This window comes from Engraulis encrasicolus, chromosome 4, assembly GCF_034702125.1.
Source record: "Engraulis encrasicolus isolate BLACKSEA-1 chromosome 4, IST_EnEncr_1.0, whole genome shotgun sequence".
NCBI classification, from domain to species: domain Eukaryota; kingdom Metazoa; phylum Chordata; class Actinopteri; order Clupeiformes; family Engraulidae; genus Engraulis; species Engraulis encrasicolus.
The window spans coordinates 3,392,501-3,411,777 of record NC_085860.1 but is presented as its reverse complement, the minus strand read 5'-3'; the positions used below and the strand labels follow the sequence as shown (position 1 = coordinate 3,411,777).

General features: G+C 43.0%; 1 protein-coding gene across 1 annotated transcript in view; it reads left to right on the top strand.

The window, feature by feature from the left end:
* The first annotated feature begins 16,507 nt into the window (after window positions 1-16,507).
* The window catches only part of il12b2 (interleukin 12B 2), a 5,340-nt gene continuing 2,570 nt past the window's right edge, over window positions 16,508-19,277 (top strand). The window contains exons 1-2 of the mRNA XM_063196332.1: window positions 16,508-16,582; window positions 17,608-17,823. Of these exons, the coding sequence (XP_063052402.1) occupies window positions 16,525-16,582; window positions 17,608-17,823 (274 nt within the window). The 5' untranslated portion in view covers window positions 16,508-16,524. The remainder of the gene's footprint in view (window positions 16,583-17,607; window positions 17,824-19,277) is intronic.

Genomic DNA, 19,277 nt, shown 5'->3' with positions numbered 1-19,277 from the left:
TCGATTAGCACTGTTTCCCATTGAATTTGTCTTCACTGCCCCCGTGTGGTGTGGTCATTCAGCAACAAACAGAGAAAATCTGCTCACTAATGACTGTGCTGCCTCACTGTGGTCATTTTGTGCCCGTACACTTTCATCTCACTTGACTCTGTTTTTCTGGCCATCGACTAATATGCTTTTGCAAAGCCGGTGTCTCACTTATGCATTTGAAAGGCTTAGGCTACTTTAAAATTACAAACCAAATCAGACCTAGTTAAAAAGTAATTCATTATTAATAACAGGTGGTCGAATTGCCTGGTCATGTATCCTTCAGCATAATAATAATACGCCATATTAATTAACCCAAAGAAACAGTGTTAAGCCTATAGCCTATAAATTTGCTGTTACCAGAATGGCAATGACCAAGTCGTACCTGTGTTGTCATAGTATTGTCAAAGAGACTGGATAAGACATATCATAATAGGCCTACATAGACACAGCATAATAGGCTCCTAGAATCTCTGGTATTAATTTGTGGCCTACTTTTCAATAGGTCATATGTTACAGCATGCCACTGGAGGTATGTATGATGTGCATTAACCACAATTTTGAGATTGGTATATTCAGTGAATAGGCCAATGGGAGTAGGCCTATGTGGCATTTTATCAATATCACCAACCCTTCTCCTTAGGATAGGCAGCCAATGTACAGTCAGTAGACCATGTCATGAGCATTTTTTGTGCAAAGTGATGTAAGTTTGATCCTTCCATTAGAATGTTTCATTAGTCTAGTTAAAAGGTATAGGCCTTTTAGACGCAAAAATAACAAAAGTTGCCAAATTCCATCCAATTTATTTGAAAGAGTAACTGACAACACTGATGACATATGATAGCGGATTTCCAACACATACACGGCATAGATGACGCAAAAATGGACACAAATTGTCAAATTCCAACCAATTTATTTTCAAAGAATAGGCCTAACTGACAATGATGACATATGATAGCAAATTTCCCGGACATGACATCATTTCACGTGAGAATGGGTCAATGTAGGCAAAAATAAAATGTGACTGAATTCTTAGAAAATAACTCACAAATTCAGTTAACCAGGCCTACATGATTTCTCTATCTTTTTAAAACATTATTGAAGTGGCAAAAAAGCATTCATTACGACTGCGGAAACGGCATTTTTCATACATGAAAAGTCTCTGAAGTCTCTGGATCTTCTCCATGGTTCACTATTTTGAATGTCAAGAAAATAGAAATGTTTAGCTGCAAACATAGGCTGCACCGCTTGAATGAGCAGCATAGTCGCGATACCTTCTATCCTCCATCCACGGGGCACATTTAACCAACATCTTCATTATGAGCCAAACATTTGGAAAGACATTCTGTACCATGACCTTTGAGTGTGATTGCTTGTCTTGAAAAGGTCCAGCTCAGTAGGAGCAGTAGAGGGGCCTTCTTCCTCAGAAGCAGCACTATAGCAGCATGTGGGCAGCTGTCAAACATTGTCTATCGCCGCCAAGCTGAGATGCATTCCTCAGCTGGGATAAATGGACAGTCGTGTACACACCACAGTGTCATTGGAAATATTTCACCCCTTGTTCCTTGCTTGGTTTGACTTGAACAGGAAATTAATACCAGGCAAACAACTGCACCGTGAATACGATATTCTTCAAAAAGGAGACTGCTAAAAAAGCTGACTATGACTTCTTCAGATCAAACATTTTATCAAGAACAGGACTGGCCCACCATAAAAGCCTGACATGACCAGATAGATCAGCCAGTTATTTTTGTAATACACTCACAATGAACAAAAACAGAACTGAGCCTTTTTGCTGTCAGTTCACTTCTTGGTCCACTTAAAGAGGACTTTGTGGGTCACCAAAGGTCTCAGTTCGGTTCACTTCTGAGGGGTGTAGGTTCACTTTGGAGTGTTCACATATGCACAGAAAATGGTGAGTCATAAGTCTGAGTTCGCTTAAATGGCTCTAAGGGACCAAGTGTGAAAACACCATAAGACTTGCCAGCCCTTAGGGTCACTGAACCTTATAACTCATAAACCATGAAATGGGACTGGGGGCACTGCGGTCACCACAGTGAAAGTCTGTGTAAAGTTTCAGAATTTGGTGGGGGAGATAAGTTGATGAGCTGATATATCAGCATTTTGTGTGTTTCCCCCCTCTTTTTTCGTCAACTATGGGGAAGAGTTAGATCTTGTCGAAACTCACTCACTTGTGGCAAGCACCGCGAAATGAAGTCAAGCATGGGAGCGGGTGCATTGAGGACCGTCGTTGAGCACGAGCGCCTTTAGAGAGAGAGAGAGAGAGAGAGAGAGAGAGAGAGAGAGAGAGAGAGAGAGAGAGAGAGTGTCAGTGAAATCCCAAGGGAGCGTTCTGGTAGTGAATGAGTTAGTCAGAGTCTTGGATGTGCTGACCTAAGAAACTAAACTGTTGGTAGAAGAAAAGTGAATAAGCTGGAGAAAATAAACACGGCATACAGTTTGCTGTGTTTTTCTTGTAGCCTACTGTCTTTTTTACTGCATTTTTGCACGGTGTACTCTTCCAAACAGTATTTCTCAGATTGACACGTTTCAGCAACCCACTATCCTGAGTCTTGAGTCTATTTTCTAAAGCAGGCCTAGTACAATATGATTTAGTTGGTCTAGCCAGACTTCCCATCAGCTGCTCTTCCATCATTCACTATCCGGTCATCATTTTTTAACCTGGCTGTTGCCAGACCTGTGTTCCGTGCACTCTCTGTGGAATGTGGTTCTGCATTTCATTCAAATCTTTTTTCAGACCTTTTTCAGCAGCTCACTAACAGCTTGTGATTGGGTTTTTGTGAGCCCCCTGTTTTCCAACCCAAATTGTTTCATCAATGAATCTGTGGTCCACTGTGCAACCCCAGTTACTCACTCTCGCCATTCCCAATGTCAAGTGTTGGTAGTGCGTGAAACGCCTATTGCAGGGGTGTCAAACTCAAATGGACCGAGGGCCAAAATCAAAATCTGGAGCAAATTCGCGGGCCAAACTCAATGTTTTTTTTTACACAAATGGACAAAAATTGCTTATGTTTAAATGAATGTCTAAACAGATTCCCATCATAGTTCAAATTTGCCTGCACATTCTGTTGCATTTGAGTGTGACTTGTTTCAATGGCCTGGGCCCACTCATATTCCTGTGATATACAAATTTTCATGTTCAAATCTTAATACTCTATACAGTTATGGTGTATGTGGGCCTGTAAAACACATTTGAAATTATCTGGCGGGCCAAATTAAATGGTTCCGCGGGCCATATTTGGCCCCTGGGCCTGAGTTTGATATCCCTGGCCTATTGGCTAGAACACTTGACATTGGGAAATAGTGACCGTTCCACATCCACATCCACATCCACATCCACATCCACATCCAGAGTATCCACAGTCATTCCCTTTCTCAATGTGAGCCCCCCCTCTGTAACATTAAGAACCTTAAGGGGTAGGTTACCCCTCTCCACTCGACCCAGCCCGTGCTATCAAAATGTCTTCTGCGTCACTAGTAGCAGGCTTCAGCAACCCCTCTCCAGGTTCTTCATAACCCCCGTCTACACTTCCCGGGAGTATAAATTCACAACATGGAGGAACAATAACATCTTCCTGCACCACTACCCGTCACTTGATTGGTGAGATTGCTGAAAAGTAATGGCAGTCGTTTTCCCATGATCTCACAACAGTGTTCCCCCAGATTTATCACTAGCAAGTAAAACATCATGCAATGGAATGTCTGGAAATAGAAAGTCAATTATCAAGGCGAGTAAATTGATCTCTGTTGCCCACTTCCCCATGATGCTCATCTGTCCTAGCCAGGCCATGCCCTAGTGACGCAACAACTTCTAGTCAGACCAAGAGCAATGTAAATATGGCGTCTGATCTCTTGAAAAATCGGGAACCCCACCCACTATGTCAGGAACCAATCAACCAGTAGCAAACTAAGGGAGGCGGGTCAACAATGCTGTTTGGGAAACGTTAATTGTTATGCTCTAGGTCAGACCAAGTCTCGAAGAGATTTGAACGTCTATGATAATCAGGTTACATCTGTCCCCCATTGCTGCCGATACAGTCCCGGTGTAGGGTTCAAGTTTAAGACCCAACCTTTATTCATTTGTTAAAGTCAGATTAGCATGGCAAGGCTGTAATGTGGCTATGGTGGTGTAGTACATTACACAGATTCAACCTGTGGGTTGCGGCCCACTGCTGGACCCTGAAGGTATTTCATGTGGACCTTGACATCATTTTCTAATAATCAGAATAATATTTGTGTGTGTTGGTGTTGACGATTTATTTGAGTTGTATTGTTAATTGGGTCAGAGATGGATGCCGAACATTTGTGAAAGTTCCAAGGGCCCCCCAAGTCGGAAACCCCTGATTTAGGAGGTCATTCTAATCCACACCAAGCTACAGTTCTTTACAGTCCCAAATATGGCTGTGCGGCTTCAGTGGATGGAGGTGTAGGGAGAGGTCAGGGTGGGATTTGAACCTACAACTATCTCTTTTAAAGACATACTTCCTAACCATCCGGCCACAACGGGCCCAGATCTTGTCTGTGCCCAGTGGAATGGTGCAAGGGTGCAAGATGCGATGACTCCTCTAAACAGCATATTCATATTTGCTTATCTCTCTTTTAGCTAAAGTGTGAAGATCCTCCTCTTACAGCTCAACAATCATTTCCTGTTAATAACAAGTCATACAGAAGAGTGCTAGTTCCATTTTCAAAAAAAACTAGACTGCCTGTGCAGTCGCCTTCGACTGCTTAAGGTATATCCCCGAAACGCGACGCTTCCAGTCCCCAATCATTCCTACCACTCCCGTCCACCATTTCGTAAACGTATATGATACATACAGACGTGACATGACGTGCATAGGCTTAAAACCAAACGACTATTGTGAAAATGAAGCAAAAAATGGGGCAAATGGTAATACTGTTTTAATGGTTCAGTGGATATACCACATTAGGTACAGTGTAATAACCAGTGTAACAATATTTAATACAATGTAATTTTTTACTTACATCATGTGTTTGTGCGTAAGTGGTATTACATGGTATTGCATATTGTTACACTGATATTACACTATATTACATGGTATTGCATACTGTTACACTCGTTATTACACTGTACCTGATATTGCATATTGTTACACTGGTATTACACTAGTATTACATGGGTTGTTACATTGGTTATTACACTGTACCTAATATGGTAGATTCACCGAAATGGTGAACCATTAAAATAAGGTGTTACCGGGCAAATCAATCCACCCAGTCAGAAGTTATGGGCCAAATGAAAATTCCGCCATTTTGAAAGTGTTGTCTTCCAAACTCGAATCAGTTCATGAACCTACCCTAGAGCATTCACACACCAAATCTGGGACAAATCCATCCACCCGGTCAGAAGTTATGGACCAAACAAAAATTCGGCCATCTTGAATTCAGCCATCTTGAAAGTGTTGACCTCCCAACTCGAAGCAGTTCATGAACCTACCCTAGAGCATTCACACACCAAATCTGGGACAAATCCATCCACCCTGTCAGAAGTTATGGACCAAACAAAAATTCGGCCATCTTGAATTCAGCCATCTTGAAAGTGTTGACCTCCAAACTCGAATCAGTTCATGAACCTGCCCTAGAGCATTCACCCAAAAAATCTGGGACAAATCCAAACATCCGTTCAAAAGTTATCGCGTTAACACGAAAGACCTTACGCGGCGGCGGACGCGGCGGACGCGGCGGACGCGGCGGCGGCGGACGCGGCGGCGGCGCACGCAAAACCATTACATCCCCGACGCTCCGCGTTTCGGGGATATAAATATCTCTATCTCTAGTGAGTGTTTCTCGTACGTGTGCATGCAAGCTGTGTGTGTGTGTGTGTGTGTGTGTGTGTGTGTGTGTGTGTGTGTGTGTGTGTGTGTGTGTGTGTGTGTGTGTGTGTGTGTGTGTGTGTGTGTGTGTGTGCTGTCTTTTTCTGATGCGCGCGCGCGTGTGTGTGTGTGTGTGTGTGTGTGTGTGTGTGTGTGTGTGTGTGTGTGTGTGTGTGTGTGCTGTCTTTTTCTGATGCGCGCGCGCGTGTGTGTGTGTGTGTGTGTGTGAGTGTGTGAGAGAGAGAGAGAGAGAGAGAGAGAGAGAGAGAGAGAGAGAGAGAGAGAGAGAGAGTTTACACCAGGTTTACACCAGGTCACAGCACAGGTCACATTCAGCCAAAAAAACTGCATTTTAACACTTCTGTAATTTACTGTAATTATATCCCCGAAACGCGGAGCGTCGGGGATGTAATGGTTTTGCGTGCGCCGCCGCCGCGTCCGCGTCCGCCGCCGCGTCCGCGTCCGCCGCGTAAGGTCTTTCGTGTTAACGCAATAACTTTTGAACGGATGTTTGGATTTGTCCCAGATTTTTTGGGTGAATGCTCTAGGACAGGTTCATGAACTGATTCGAGTTTGGAGGTCAACACTTTCAAGATGGCTGAATTCAAGATGGCCGAATTTTTGTTTGGTCCATAACTTCTGACCGGGTGGATGGATTTGTCCCAGATTTGGTGTGTGAATGCTCTAGGGTAGGTTCATGAACTGCTTCGAGTTGGGAGGTCAACACTTTCAAGATGGCTGAATTCAAGATGGCCGAATTTTTGTTTGGTCCATAACTTCTGACCTGGTGGATGGATTTGTCCCAGATTTGGTGTGTGAATGCTCTAGGGTAGGTTCATGAACTGATTCGAGTTTGGAGGTCAACACTTTCAAGATGGCGGAATTCAAGATGGCCGAATTATTGTTTGGCCCATAACTACTGACCGGTTGGATGGATTTGTCCCAGATTTTGTGTGTGAATGCTCTAGGGTAGGTTCATGAACTGATTCGAGTTTGGAAGACAACACTTTCAAAATGGCGGAATTTTCATTTGGCCCATAACTTCTGACTGGGTGGATTGATTTGCCCGGTAACACCTTATTTTAATGGTTCACCATTTCAGTGAATCTACCATATTAGGTACAGTGTAATAACCAATGTAACAATATTTAATACCATTTAACACTAGTGTAATACCAGTGTAACAATATGCAATATCAGGTACAGTGTAGTAACGAGTGTATCAGTATGCAATACCATGTAATATAGTGTAATACCAGTGTAACAATATGCAATACCATGTAATACCACTTACGCACAAACACATGATGTAAGTAAAAAAAATTACATTGTATTAAATATTGTTACACTGGTTATTACACTGTACCTAATGTGGTATATCCACTGAACCATTAAAACAGTATTACCATTTGCCCCATTTTTTGCTTCATTTTCACAATAGTCGTTTAATTTTAAGCCTATGCGCGTCATGTCACGTCTGTATATACGTTTACGAAATGGTGGACGGGAGTGGCAGGAATGATGGGGGACTGGAAGCGTCGCGTTTCGGGGATATACCTTAAGCAGTCGAAGGCGACTGCACAGGCAGTCTAGTTTACATACTGTAGATAGACATCGGAAAATTAGACAGCAAATGAAACGTAACAACAACGAAAGAACACCATGTTCCGCCTTTCTACATTCGTGGCCTAGAGTAGACGCTACTAGACGGTACGTCAACATGTAAATGGGCTGTCATATTACACAGAGAAGTGGAAAAATGGTCTGGGGGGGGGGGGGGGGGGGTGACGAATGATGACTGGACTCATACAGTGTATTTGTGACTCATGTCTCAATTAGCTTGAAAGTGAAATGATGATAAATACCACGGGGGTGTTGGGCTTACTGTGTGTGTGTGTGTGTGTGTGTGTGTGTGTGTGTGTGTGTGTGTGTGTGTGTGTGTGTGTGTGTGTGTGTGTGTGTGTGTGTGTGTGTGTGTGCGTGTGTGTGTGCGTGCGTGTGTGTGTGTGTGCTTGATGTTGTGGTGACCTCTCGCGTGGGTGTGTGGGTGGGTCTCCCTGCCTGTCCCAGTGTTGACAGAGGAAATTTGTCCCCTGCCGTCATTTGCATGTGTTGACGATACTGTTGTGTCGTCACAGTCAGGTGTGTGACATGTGGCGCTGCTGAAAGGGACGCTTATGTGCAGCAGGAACTAAGAGTGCTGGCGGAAATACTATTCCTTGAGAGAGAGAGAGTGAGAGGGAGAGAGAGAGAGAGAGAGAGAGAGAGAGAGAGAGAGAGAGAGAGAGTGTGTATGTACGTGCATGTGTGCACACGTGCATGCATGTGAGTACATTTGGCCTTTATACTTGACTTTACAAAAATCTCCCCAAAATTATCATATTCAAGTTTTGTAGGTGTGCATGACAGTGTGTGAGTGTTTGTGTGACTGTTGGTATATTTTTTAGTGAGTGACCTACTAAAATTTCCAACATGACATCAGGTTTTTGTCCACAACTGGCCTAAACACTAGACCAACTACTGAAGATAAGCTGCATTTTGATAGTTGGGGAAAAAAATCTAACTTTGAGGTTGTGAGCTTGCTCTTTTGTTAGCCTGTTAAGTTGTGAATAAATTGGCTCTTTGGTTGAAATGGATATGTGCCCAGGGGTCATATGGGCCCATGGGTCAGATGCTCTATGTATTAGGTGGGAGTCTGTTTCAGATGACTTGAGCCTGGTCAAAGCTGCCATCAGCACTGCGTGCACTGTTTCACCAGGAATGAAATATAAGCAGTCCACATGCAAATCCAACCATAGCTCCAACATTAATCACAACTCCCAGGAAATCTCCAAAAGGCCACTGACAGCTTTTGGCAGGGTCCAGGGCAAAATCATCTGAAAGTGCCCCCCTCTCAATAGATTCGGTGTAATGAAACCCAATTCTACGGCACTGTCTCCCTAGGCCCAGGACAGCTGACCTGTTTGTCCCCTCTGTCGCCTGCCGGGTTGACATGGGGCATCAATTATGTTGGAAGGTGATACAGGGCTCCGCAGAACGTGGGTTGACAAGGAAAAACTATTTTGTTGCAAAAATTACAGACCAGGAACGTGGTGTGGAAAATTCTGAACTACCATCAGGCTTTGGATTGCACTGTGAGGAAGGCACAGCATCACCAACTATGCTGTCAATATTGCATAACGAGAACTGGGCAAACCCATGTTGAATGTGGAGAGAAACTTGCTGAACTCTCACCCTCCACTGGATGAGACAGACGTTCATGGCTCAATGCCTCCTTTTGTGTGGCTGCTGTTTTTTTCATTCGTCAGTGGGATTTCCCACGCCGATATTAGAAGAGCAATGAATAATATCAATAAAAACAACAAACAGGCAGGCAGTAAGATGATCAAGGGGAAGTAGTGTAATTATCAGCAGAATTATCAAGACACACAGTAAATGTTGCGGTGTTAATTCAACACTTAGAGAGTTCATTTGAGCCCATATGATGTCAAATGAACTCTCCAAGTGTTAAATGAGCACTGCAGAATTTGCTGTGCAATTACCAGTAGCAGCAGGGTTGAAATACCAAAACCCAAAATTACAACTAAACTTGTCATTTATCGAAATCAATCAACATCATTATCATCATCATCATCATCATCAACATCATCATCTACAGCAGTAACACGGTAAGCAACACAGTAAAGACTGCCTAAGCATTTCCTCAGGTGTTTATTAAGGGGCCTGAAAAGCTACAATAATAATTCTTTATATTGCGGTGATAAAGTCAGATTTTCTTCTGGCAAGTTTCCACAAACTTGCAATTTGTCTGTCTGTCTGTCTGGATTAATATTAATGAACATCAATTGAACATTATCAGTGCATGTTTGGCATTTATTTACATTAAAATCTTTGCACAAACCACAAAAATACCCAAAGAAAGTCATCATAAATAAATACACAAAGTTGATTTTACATCAAATTACTCTGTGCAGTGTTGCATCTCTGACTTGATGGCTGTGTGTGTGTGTGTGTGTGTGTGTGTGTGTGTGTGTGTGTGTGTGTGTGTGTGTGTGTGTGTGTGTGTGTGTGTGTGTGTGTGTGTGCATGTGTGTGTGTGCGTGTGCGTGTGCGTGTGTGTGCACGTGTGCGTGTGCGTGCACGTGTGCGTGTGTGTGCACGTGCGTACGTGCGTGCGTGTGTGTGTGTGTCCATAGACGTGACTTTTATGCTGGAACTAAATATGTTCCTTTCAGTATTTTCCTTTTCGTCATTCCGTGTGTGTGTGTGTGTGTGTGTGTGTGTGTGTGTGTGTGTGTGTGTGTGTGTGTGCGTGCGTGCGTGTGTCCATAGACGTCACTTTTATGACATGTAAATGCTGGAACTAAATATGTTCCATTCAGTATTTTCCTTTTCGTCATTCCGTGTGTTTGTGTGTGTGTGTGTGTGTGTGTGTGTGTGTGTGTGTGTGTGTGTGTGTGTGTGTGTGTGTGTGTGTGTGTGTGTGTGTGTGTGTGTGTGTGTGAGAGAGAGAGAGAGAGAGAGAGAGAGAGAGAGAGAGAGAGAGAGAGAGAGAGAGAGAGAGAGAGAGAGAGAGAGAGAGAGAGAGTATTTGTGACTTATGTCTCAATTAGTTTGAAAGTGAAATGATGATAAATACCACGGGGGTGTTGGACTTACTGTGTGTGTGTGTGTGTGTGTGTGTGTGTGTGTGTGTGTGTGTGTGTGTGTGTGTGTGTGTGTGTGTGTGTGTGTGTGTGTGTGTGTGTGCAATACAGTAGTTGTGTTTAAATATGTACTACTGAGTGTGAAAGAGTCCATTAGTGAGGATATGGATTCCTTTAAACAATGTCGTCATTTATCATTCTCATACTTAGCCCACTTATCAGAACACCATTACCATGAAGAAAGAGTGTGTGTGTGTGTGTGTGTGTGTGTGTGTGTGTGTGTGTGTGTGTGTGTGTGTGTGTGTGTGTGTGTGTGTGTGTGTGTGTGTGTGTGTGTGTGTGTGTGTGTGTGTGCAAGTGCGTGCGTGTGTGTGTGTTAATTTATCTGGAAAGCCCAAGGAGGCAATCCCCACCCTCTCCCCAGGTCTATCCTTATGACACACACACACACACACACACACACACACACACACACACACACACACACACACACACACACACACACACACACACACACACACACACAGCTCGTCAAACATCAGCTCTAACACACAAGCATTCCTCTTAGTTGCTGATTTGCAAAAGGCAAATGAGAAGAAGGAAATGCTGTTCACACCCGCCAGGTAAACACTCACCATGTTGTGGCTGTAACTTGGCAAGTTCCACTCCCACCACTGGCCTCTCCATGTCAATGTGTGTGTGCATGCATGCATGCGTGTGCTACAAATATCCTGACAACGATGGGAAAACTGAGGACATTTTGATGTTAATTTGCATTCTTTAGTTAGATACGAATGGGAGTAAATAGAATCTTGTGTGTGTGCGCGTGTGTGCGTGGATGTGTCTGTGCAGTACAATATCAAGGCAAAATGAGCTGTCAAGTGAAGGCAAGTGCAGGGTTGCCAACTTTTCCAAAAACCTAGGAGTGAGATTTCGGGCGATGGTTGAGTGCACCTCTGCCTCAGATTTATCCTGTGATCTATCGGCTTGGTATACTTGGTATATGTTGTAATCTATCGGCGGTGCAAACAAGTACCCAAAGCACGCAGATGTCAGTGTTTCTGATTTGAATTCCCATCTGACACTTTCTTTCGCCTCTTCACAAATAGTAAGTACCTACAGACTGAAAGAGACAGAAAAAAGTCTACAGAGAGAAAAAAAACAGATATAGGCTACACTACATCACATCCAATTCATCATACCGTTGTGTGCGTGTGTGCATGTGTGCGTGTGTGCGTGCGTGCGTGCGTGCGTGCGTGCGCACGCGCGCGCGCGCGTGTGTGTAGGCTACTACACCAATTCGTGAGGCCACTGCTATTGGAACACACACACATGCACGGGCCCTCACTCCATGTGGGGCCCATATCCTGGACCCCACATGTTTTGACCCCTATTGCTGGGGTAGTTTTGTTGTTACTGGTAAAAGTGAGAGTGTAAAAACATTTCCTCACTGACAGCTTAGGGTTAGGGATTGTTTTGGTTTGGGCACAGTTTAGCATTCTTAAACTATTGTTAAGGTTAATATGAATGGAAGGGCCCCACAACAATAGGAAGGGCATGCAAAGATATTAAGGTTGGGCTTAGGGTGACCACCCGTCCCGCGTAGCGCGTGCGCGTACAGCGTTTGAAGCCAAAATCTTGCGTCCCGCGAATTGACAGCTTGTCCCGCATAATTAAGTGTGCTTGAAGAAAAAATAACTAGTCTCTCTATCCTTGAGACCTATAGGCAGTCACACGAGGGTTGCAAGACCCACCTGCATCAAAGCAAGTCAGACGTGGGATATAACTTCGTTCCGTGCTACTTTTTAACACCTTGCCCTAGCAGCAAACTGACCGATTCTTCCTTTGCGTTCTTGTGAGAGCTAACCGCGAGTAGCGGCAGTTCTCAATACCGATGCGAAGCGCACACCGCAACGCCAGGGAAATGTGCGCTGACTTGGCTATTGTCCAGTTAGGAGAGTCCAACAACACTGTGCCACCTTGGATCAATGTGAAAACAGACACTAGTAGTCCATGACTTTTGCAACAGAATGAAGCAGGACTTGTGTTACCTGTTGGTTTCTTGCTAAATGGAAACCGTTTCCCCATGCTCTGATTCACAGTAGATGACTAGATATTTCAACTACACGGTGCCACTCTGCATCCATTACGAACCCCCTGGCTGGCATTTGTAACAGAATAAACATAAGAGCAGGAATTGTCAGCCAAGAATTGCTCAATCTAAATGTTGAAGTGTTTCCCCCAAATGCTGTGATGTTAAAGCTTGCTAAAAGTATCATTGTAAAATGTACAGGCCCTTAAAGTTGTACAGTAGCCCATATGGGTCCTCATGAGCTACCAATTTGGCAAAACTGCGCAGATGCACAAGTTGTAGTTGGTCTTTTCAAGAGATTTAAATCATGTACACTTATTGCTTCATATGGAGGTCTACTGACAATGTCTAAATTGTTTAAATAGTGTTGCCTATTTATTTAAAAATTGATATATTTATTAGGACTGTGGGGGTTAAGCACTTATTACATTTTATCTATAGGCTACTTTACATTTGCAGTATTTAGAAGGAAAAAACTACACATTGGTTGCATGATATTATAATGGCCATATCCACAATGTTTAGGTTAATAGGCCTAACATTACTATGAATATATATATATATAGTATGAAAGGCAAATATGGGAGGGGGGGGTGTGAGATGGCGCGTGAGGTCTGTCCCACATTGTCCCTCATAAGCATACTACTTGTCCCCCCTTGGACTTACTAGCAGGTGCACAGTAAAAACTGCAGTGTTAATTCAACACTAACAGAGTCGATTTAACACCTTCTAGAGTTTATTTGGTCCCAAAGCACTCTCTAAGTGTTGAATTAACACTGCATTTTTTACTGTGTGGTCACCCTAGTTGGGCTGTGCGTGTGTGTGTGCTTGTGCGTGTGCGTGTGTGTGTGTGTGCACGAGTGTGTGTGCGTGTGTGTGTGTGTGCGTGTGTGTGTATGCGTGTGTGTGTGTGTGTGTGTAAGGTCAGACGGCCTGTTCCTCTTAACCAGCGGAGGGTGAGAGTTTGACAAGTTTCTGTTCACATGCGAATGCGGAAGGTGGTACTGAAGTAAGAAGCCCTTAAAACAGCATGGCATGTGAGAGAAAGAGAAAAAAGAGAGAGGGGGAAAGAACATGACAGGGGATGTCATAAAGAGAAAGAGGTTGAGGTATAGAGAGAGAGAGAAAGAGGGAGGGGGCTCAGAGAGAGGGTAGAGAGATTAGTAGTAGAGTAGTAGTAGAGGATGAGACTGGGAGAGATGACAGAGAAGGGGGAGAATCTAGTTCAACCTGATGCAAAGGTTCAGTCACTCTTTCCCTAATTTCCCTCGGGATTAATAAAAGTACTCAACTCCACTCTTGGCTTTGGTCACGCAGGCACACAGGGACACAGGCACACGTGCACAATGTTCAATATCTTTTGTTGATATTTTCCATTTATTTTTAATTGAAGTCAGAGCATATGGGTTTCACTTGATTGTGTGCATGCTTGCGTGCATATGTGTGTGTAGTGTACATGTGTTTATGTGTACACGTGTGTGTGTAGTGTGGGTTTTCTCAGGTTAAGTCAGCCTTATGGCACACTGGCACACCTCTGTGGTGGCAATGATAAACAGGCCGTAACTTTACATGTGACCCAGGAATGGACTGGTATTCTGGCCTTCAAGGCATTTCCCAGCGGGTCGACGGTCCTCCAGGGACGATGCTTTTGGTTTTGTCTGATTGTTTGTTTCAGCCCATTGGTGCATTCTTAATCTATACAGTCTATAAGCTATTTCTTATATTTATTGTTTTCTCTACACTGACAATATTCTTCTTATATCCCTGCACTGCAGAGGCTCCTTTGAATGGCCTTCTCCAGATGTGAAATGTACAATGGCCGAGCACAATATAGCAGGGGTGGGAAACCTTTTTCATTTGTTTTTTTCTTTTTTAAGATTTTTTTTGTTGGTCTTTTTTACTTTATTTATGATAGTACAGTGAAGATGGTGACAGGAAGCAAGTGGGGAAGAGAGAGACGGAGAAGGGCTGGCAAAGGAACCGGGCCAGGAATCGAACCCGGGTCGGCCGCACAGTAGAGGAGTGCCCTACCATTAGGCCACGGTAGAGCCTAGGAAACCTTTCTCATTTGAAGGGCCACTTCAAATTTGATCAAGTCCTCCAGGAGCCGTTCTACCTACGAACACAAACCAGGATCTCCCCCTGGCAGTTTGGGCCTATATTGAAGGCGGCCGCCTTTACAACACAACCGCCCTTCACTAGGTCCCTGAAAATATAACTTAATTATATGTAGGGATCATAGATAGTAACTTCTGCTCTCTATGGTAGGGATAGGGGAAGGGGGAAATGAGATTCACCCTTATTGTACCGCAGATGTAATTTGTAACCCTTCTTTACAAAACATGTCATATTTCATGTGAAACTGCATAACATTAAAGGCCTTCTAGACATGTGTGTAGGTTCCCCACCCCTGGTATATAGACAATTATTGTCAATAAATCTTCTGACAATAATCTAATTTCATGTCGTTCTTTATCCTATTCAATTCTATTCTATTCTATTCATTTCTTTCCATCCAATCAAATCATATTCTATTCTATCCTATCCAACCCTATCCTATCCAATTCTATCCCATTCTATCATATTCTCTTATCTCCTATTCTATTCTATTCTATTCTATTCTATTCTATTCTATTCTATTCTATTCTATTCTATTCTATTCTATTCTATTCTATTCTATTCTACTTTGCGTGAGATGCAGACCTTACTCAGCAGTAACTTGGATAATGAACAAAACATGAAGGCCATTTATCAGTAGGCCTAGACCAACATCGCTGCCCTGATTAGTCGTCATTATGCCAACATTTCTGTCACTTTCCCCACCTAAGTGCACACTGTTCATTTGATCATTAGGCGCACTACACACACACACACTACATCACACTTCTCCATTAACTGTGTGGTGCTGAACCTTTGGCGGCTGAATCTTCGATCTTTGACGGCTGTGTGTGTGTGTGTGTGTGTGTGTGTGTGTGTGTGTGTGTGTGTGTGTGTGTGTGTGTGTGAGAGTGTGTGTGTGTGTGTGTCTGTGTGTGTGTGTGTGTGTGTGTGTGTGTGTGTGTGTGTGTGTGTGTGTGTGTGTCTGTGTGTGTGTGTGTGTGTGTGTGTGTGTGTGTGTGTGTGTGTGTGTGTGTGTGTGTGTGTCTGTGTGTGTGTGTGCATGCTCACCTATATTCCTAGATATTAATGAGCAAGACCCAGATGAAGTTGATTCTCCATAATCGGTTTAATAATGGTAATAGAGAGAGTGACCAAACTGGTTGCCAAAAAAGATGGTGTGAGATTATTACGCTAATGTACGAATAGATCGTGATTAATATATGCTGTGAACTCTTCAACACTTGTATTTCCCTTCAGTGGTGGTGTGAACGATAGCAACCTTTCACAATATTCCCCTAAGAGGCGGCGTGTACCATTACGCACAGGCACAAGCGCCCTGCCCTCGTGCGTAAACGTAAACACGCAACTCAACCATGCGGTCGCATTTTCTTTTCTTTTTTTGTATTTCTTTTAGAATGTGTAGGTGTAAAACGGCCAATAAAAGACCGGTCCGCAGCCTCATGGATCACAACCATCACGAGGTTTTCACGGGAGAATACCCAAACCAAGGTGGGTACTACGCTTCAAAGTGGTGACAGCCAATTTGGCTGGATATGAAATAATCGATATACAGCCAATTATTCTTATTGCAAAACGAGTTTTAGTCTAAAGTAGCTCGAGATAAGTAGCCTATTTATTTCACTTAAGCTATTTATTTTAGTTAGGCTTGGGTTAGACATATTTCTGAAATGAAACAATCCTCTAAATGTTTTTTTTGTTCTTTTCTACAGATTACAACCCTCCGTGAGACTTAATTGACTGAAGTGCCTGGAAGATGTACTCTTTGATGTGGTCATTATGGCTCATGGGGGTACTGGCCGCCGGATCACTAACGGTATCAGCAGCCTCATTCCCCAAACACAGTAAGATGCGCGTTTTACCACCACCCCTCTCCACCGCTGCCACTTACTACTCTCTGTCTACTGTCTTATTTCATCAGTCTAATCCACCTTCCTCTTTCGGCCAAGTACGTCTAGTGCGGCTTCTTTACATAGTTTCAGTCTCAAATTCTTTCGAGGAATTATAGCGGAGTAAATGTGATGCAAATATTTATTCTACAAAGGAAATATCTAGTAGATAGCATACAGCAGGGCGTTCACGAATTTAGACAGATCCTTAATTTTATGTCATTTGTGAATATTTACTTCAATTTGTTGATTGTATGAACAAAACTAGCGCTTATACACGAGGCATTTCGGGGACAAAAGCGGTGGACATTCGGAATGCAATAAGCAGCAATTCTGTAATGTTCTCCCCTTTATTTTCCATGTTCTCGATTAAGCCTAATTTATCTTGAATGAAGTGCAATGACAAATTATATGTTTTCCTTAATTTAATGTTTTATTCCCAGCATTTTGCTTTGTAATATTAGGCCTAATTATGTAGACTAGGCCTACATAAAAAAAAAAACATCTCTAGCATTAAAAATAAACATCCATGTAAAACATAACCTGCCTACTTAAAAATATTTTAATGAGTGACCTTTAGGAGACATTTTGTGATAAGCATATTAAATAACATTCATATGAAGAGTTTGATGTACTTTATGGCAATAGATGAAGAAGGGCCTATGTCTTGATAGAACAAAATAGTCAGCTACACAGCCAGCAGTTGCTTTTTAAAAAATTGTGTGACTAAAATAAAGTGACTAAGTAAAAGTAATGTTTCCTCAGAACAACTTGTAGGGGGGGGTATACAATTAAAACAGAGTAGCTTGGTAACTAAGACAGCAAGAATGAATTTTGATATTGAAATAGCTGTGTGTGTGTGTGTGTGTGTGTGTGTGTGTGTGTGTGTGTGTGTGTGTGTGTGTGTGTGTGTGTGTGTGTGTGTGTGTGCGCGTGTGCGTGTGTGTGTGTGTGTGTGTGTGTGTGTGCGCTCTCCACAGTGCTTGTGGGCAGGGCAGGTGACAGTGTGACAGTCGAGTGCCCTGGCGTCTCTAGCGATGTCATATGGATGATAGGTGATGTGGAAATGTCAGAGACCAGCCCCAAGTGGCAGATCCCCGAGCTGGATGAGGACTGGACGGGCGAGTACTCGTGCCTGCATGGATCACAGCAGGCCACCGTCCATGTGGTCCTGGAGGACACCGCAGACAGTAGAGGTAAGTGGCTGTGTGGGTCACACCTTTCAAGTTTCAAGTTGAAAATGTCAAATTTGAAGATTTTTTTTGAAAAACGGACATTGTGGAATTAACATTAATCTGGTATTAAAACAAGAAGAGATAAGTGCACAAGGTTTAGCATTCAGTGTTACTTTGTACCTAGTCCCATTTGCAGGTGTGACAAAATGCAGGCACTAAAAGATATTGAACGGTAGAAGTAGAATTCCTGTCAGATATTATTTCTGTCTGTACTCCTAAAACAGATGATTTCAGCTCATCAATGTGGCTGAAGAGGTGTAGTAATTAGGTATTAGGATCTGTTGGTTCACTGAGAAGCTGTTTCCATGTATATGGATATTTTTGAATATGCATTGGTTTTGACTCATTTTACACGTAAACAGAGTTTTAGAATGATCATTCCAAAACTCATAATAAAACTCATAATAAAAACTCTTATTAAAAATAGTATCCGCGTTTGAAAATATCAGCAAGCAAGTAACCAGCACCTGAAAAGCTGCAAATGGTTGTTACTTTCTGACCTCGGGATGTCCACCCTGGAATGCAGGGCTGGATTAACACACGAGCTAGATAAGTTTACAGTCTTGGGGGCCCCACCTGATTGGCCAATAGTGAAAAATTGCAGAATTGTGACAAGATGCAATATTATATTTCATCTGTTGTGTAGAGTACAGTTGGTAAACACGTTATCCTTAATTCCTAGCTAATGACACAGTCTATGCAAATTTGTTGAGAAATTTGCCTTCCGGGGGGCCCACAGCAACCTGAAGTCTAGGGGCCCCGGGCCATTATCGGGGCCGTCTGGCATCCATACCTGCACTTTACCTAGTGGGTCAAGGCTAGGGTTAAGTAGAGTGTATGCAATATAATATGTTGATACATGTAGATAGGCACACTAAAATGTTTCTGTGATAGAAAGCCTTACTGAGATCACATAAATATAATGGTTTTGGCACAGAATGCCAAAAGTACAATAATAAAAGTAAATTGATGATGTAATTACAACAACAATACATGATAGTTGGTACACCAGTTATTCCACTGTTACCTAATGAGTCCTTAAAATAAAGTGTAAAAACCCTGCCACCAATGTGATCCAACCAGCCCAGAATCAGCTGATTGTTAGCCAGGCCGTGCTCTCCTAGTGAAGAGATTTGAAAGTCGATGATAGCTAGCTAGCTGATTGTGACAAGTACACAGTGGGGTGACCTGTGTCTGTCTTGGCAGGGATTTTGGTTCTCTTTTACATCTACCTTTGACAAACTCTGGGGTGCATTTCTCGAAACCATAGTTGCTGCATTTTCCCATTGGCACGGCAGCTACCCAAGTTGCCAACTGGCTAGCAACTACGCTTTCGAGAAATGCACCCCTGTTTTGAAGGCAAGCATCTTTGCGGCCATGCTGTTATATGTTGTTGTAACACAATATCGTGTCAC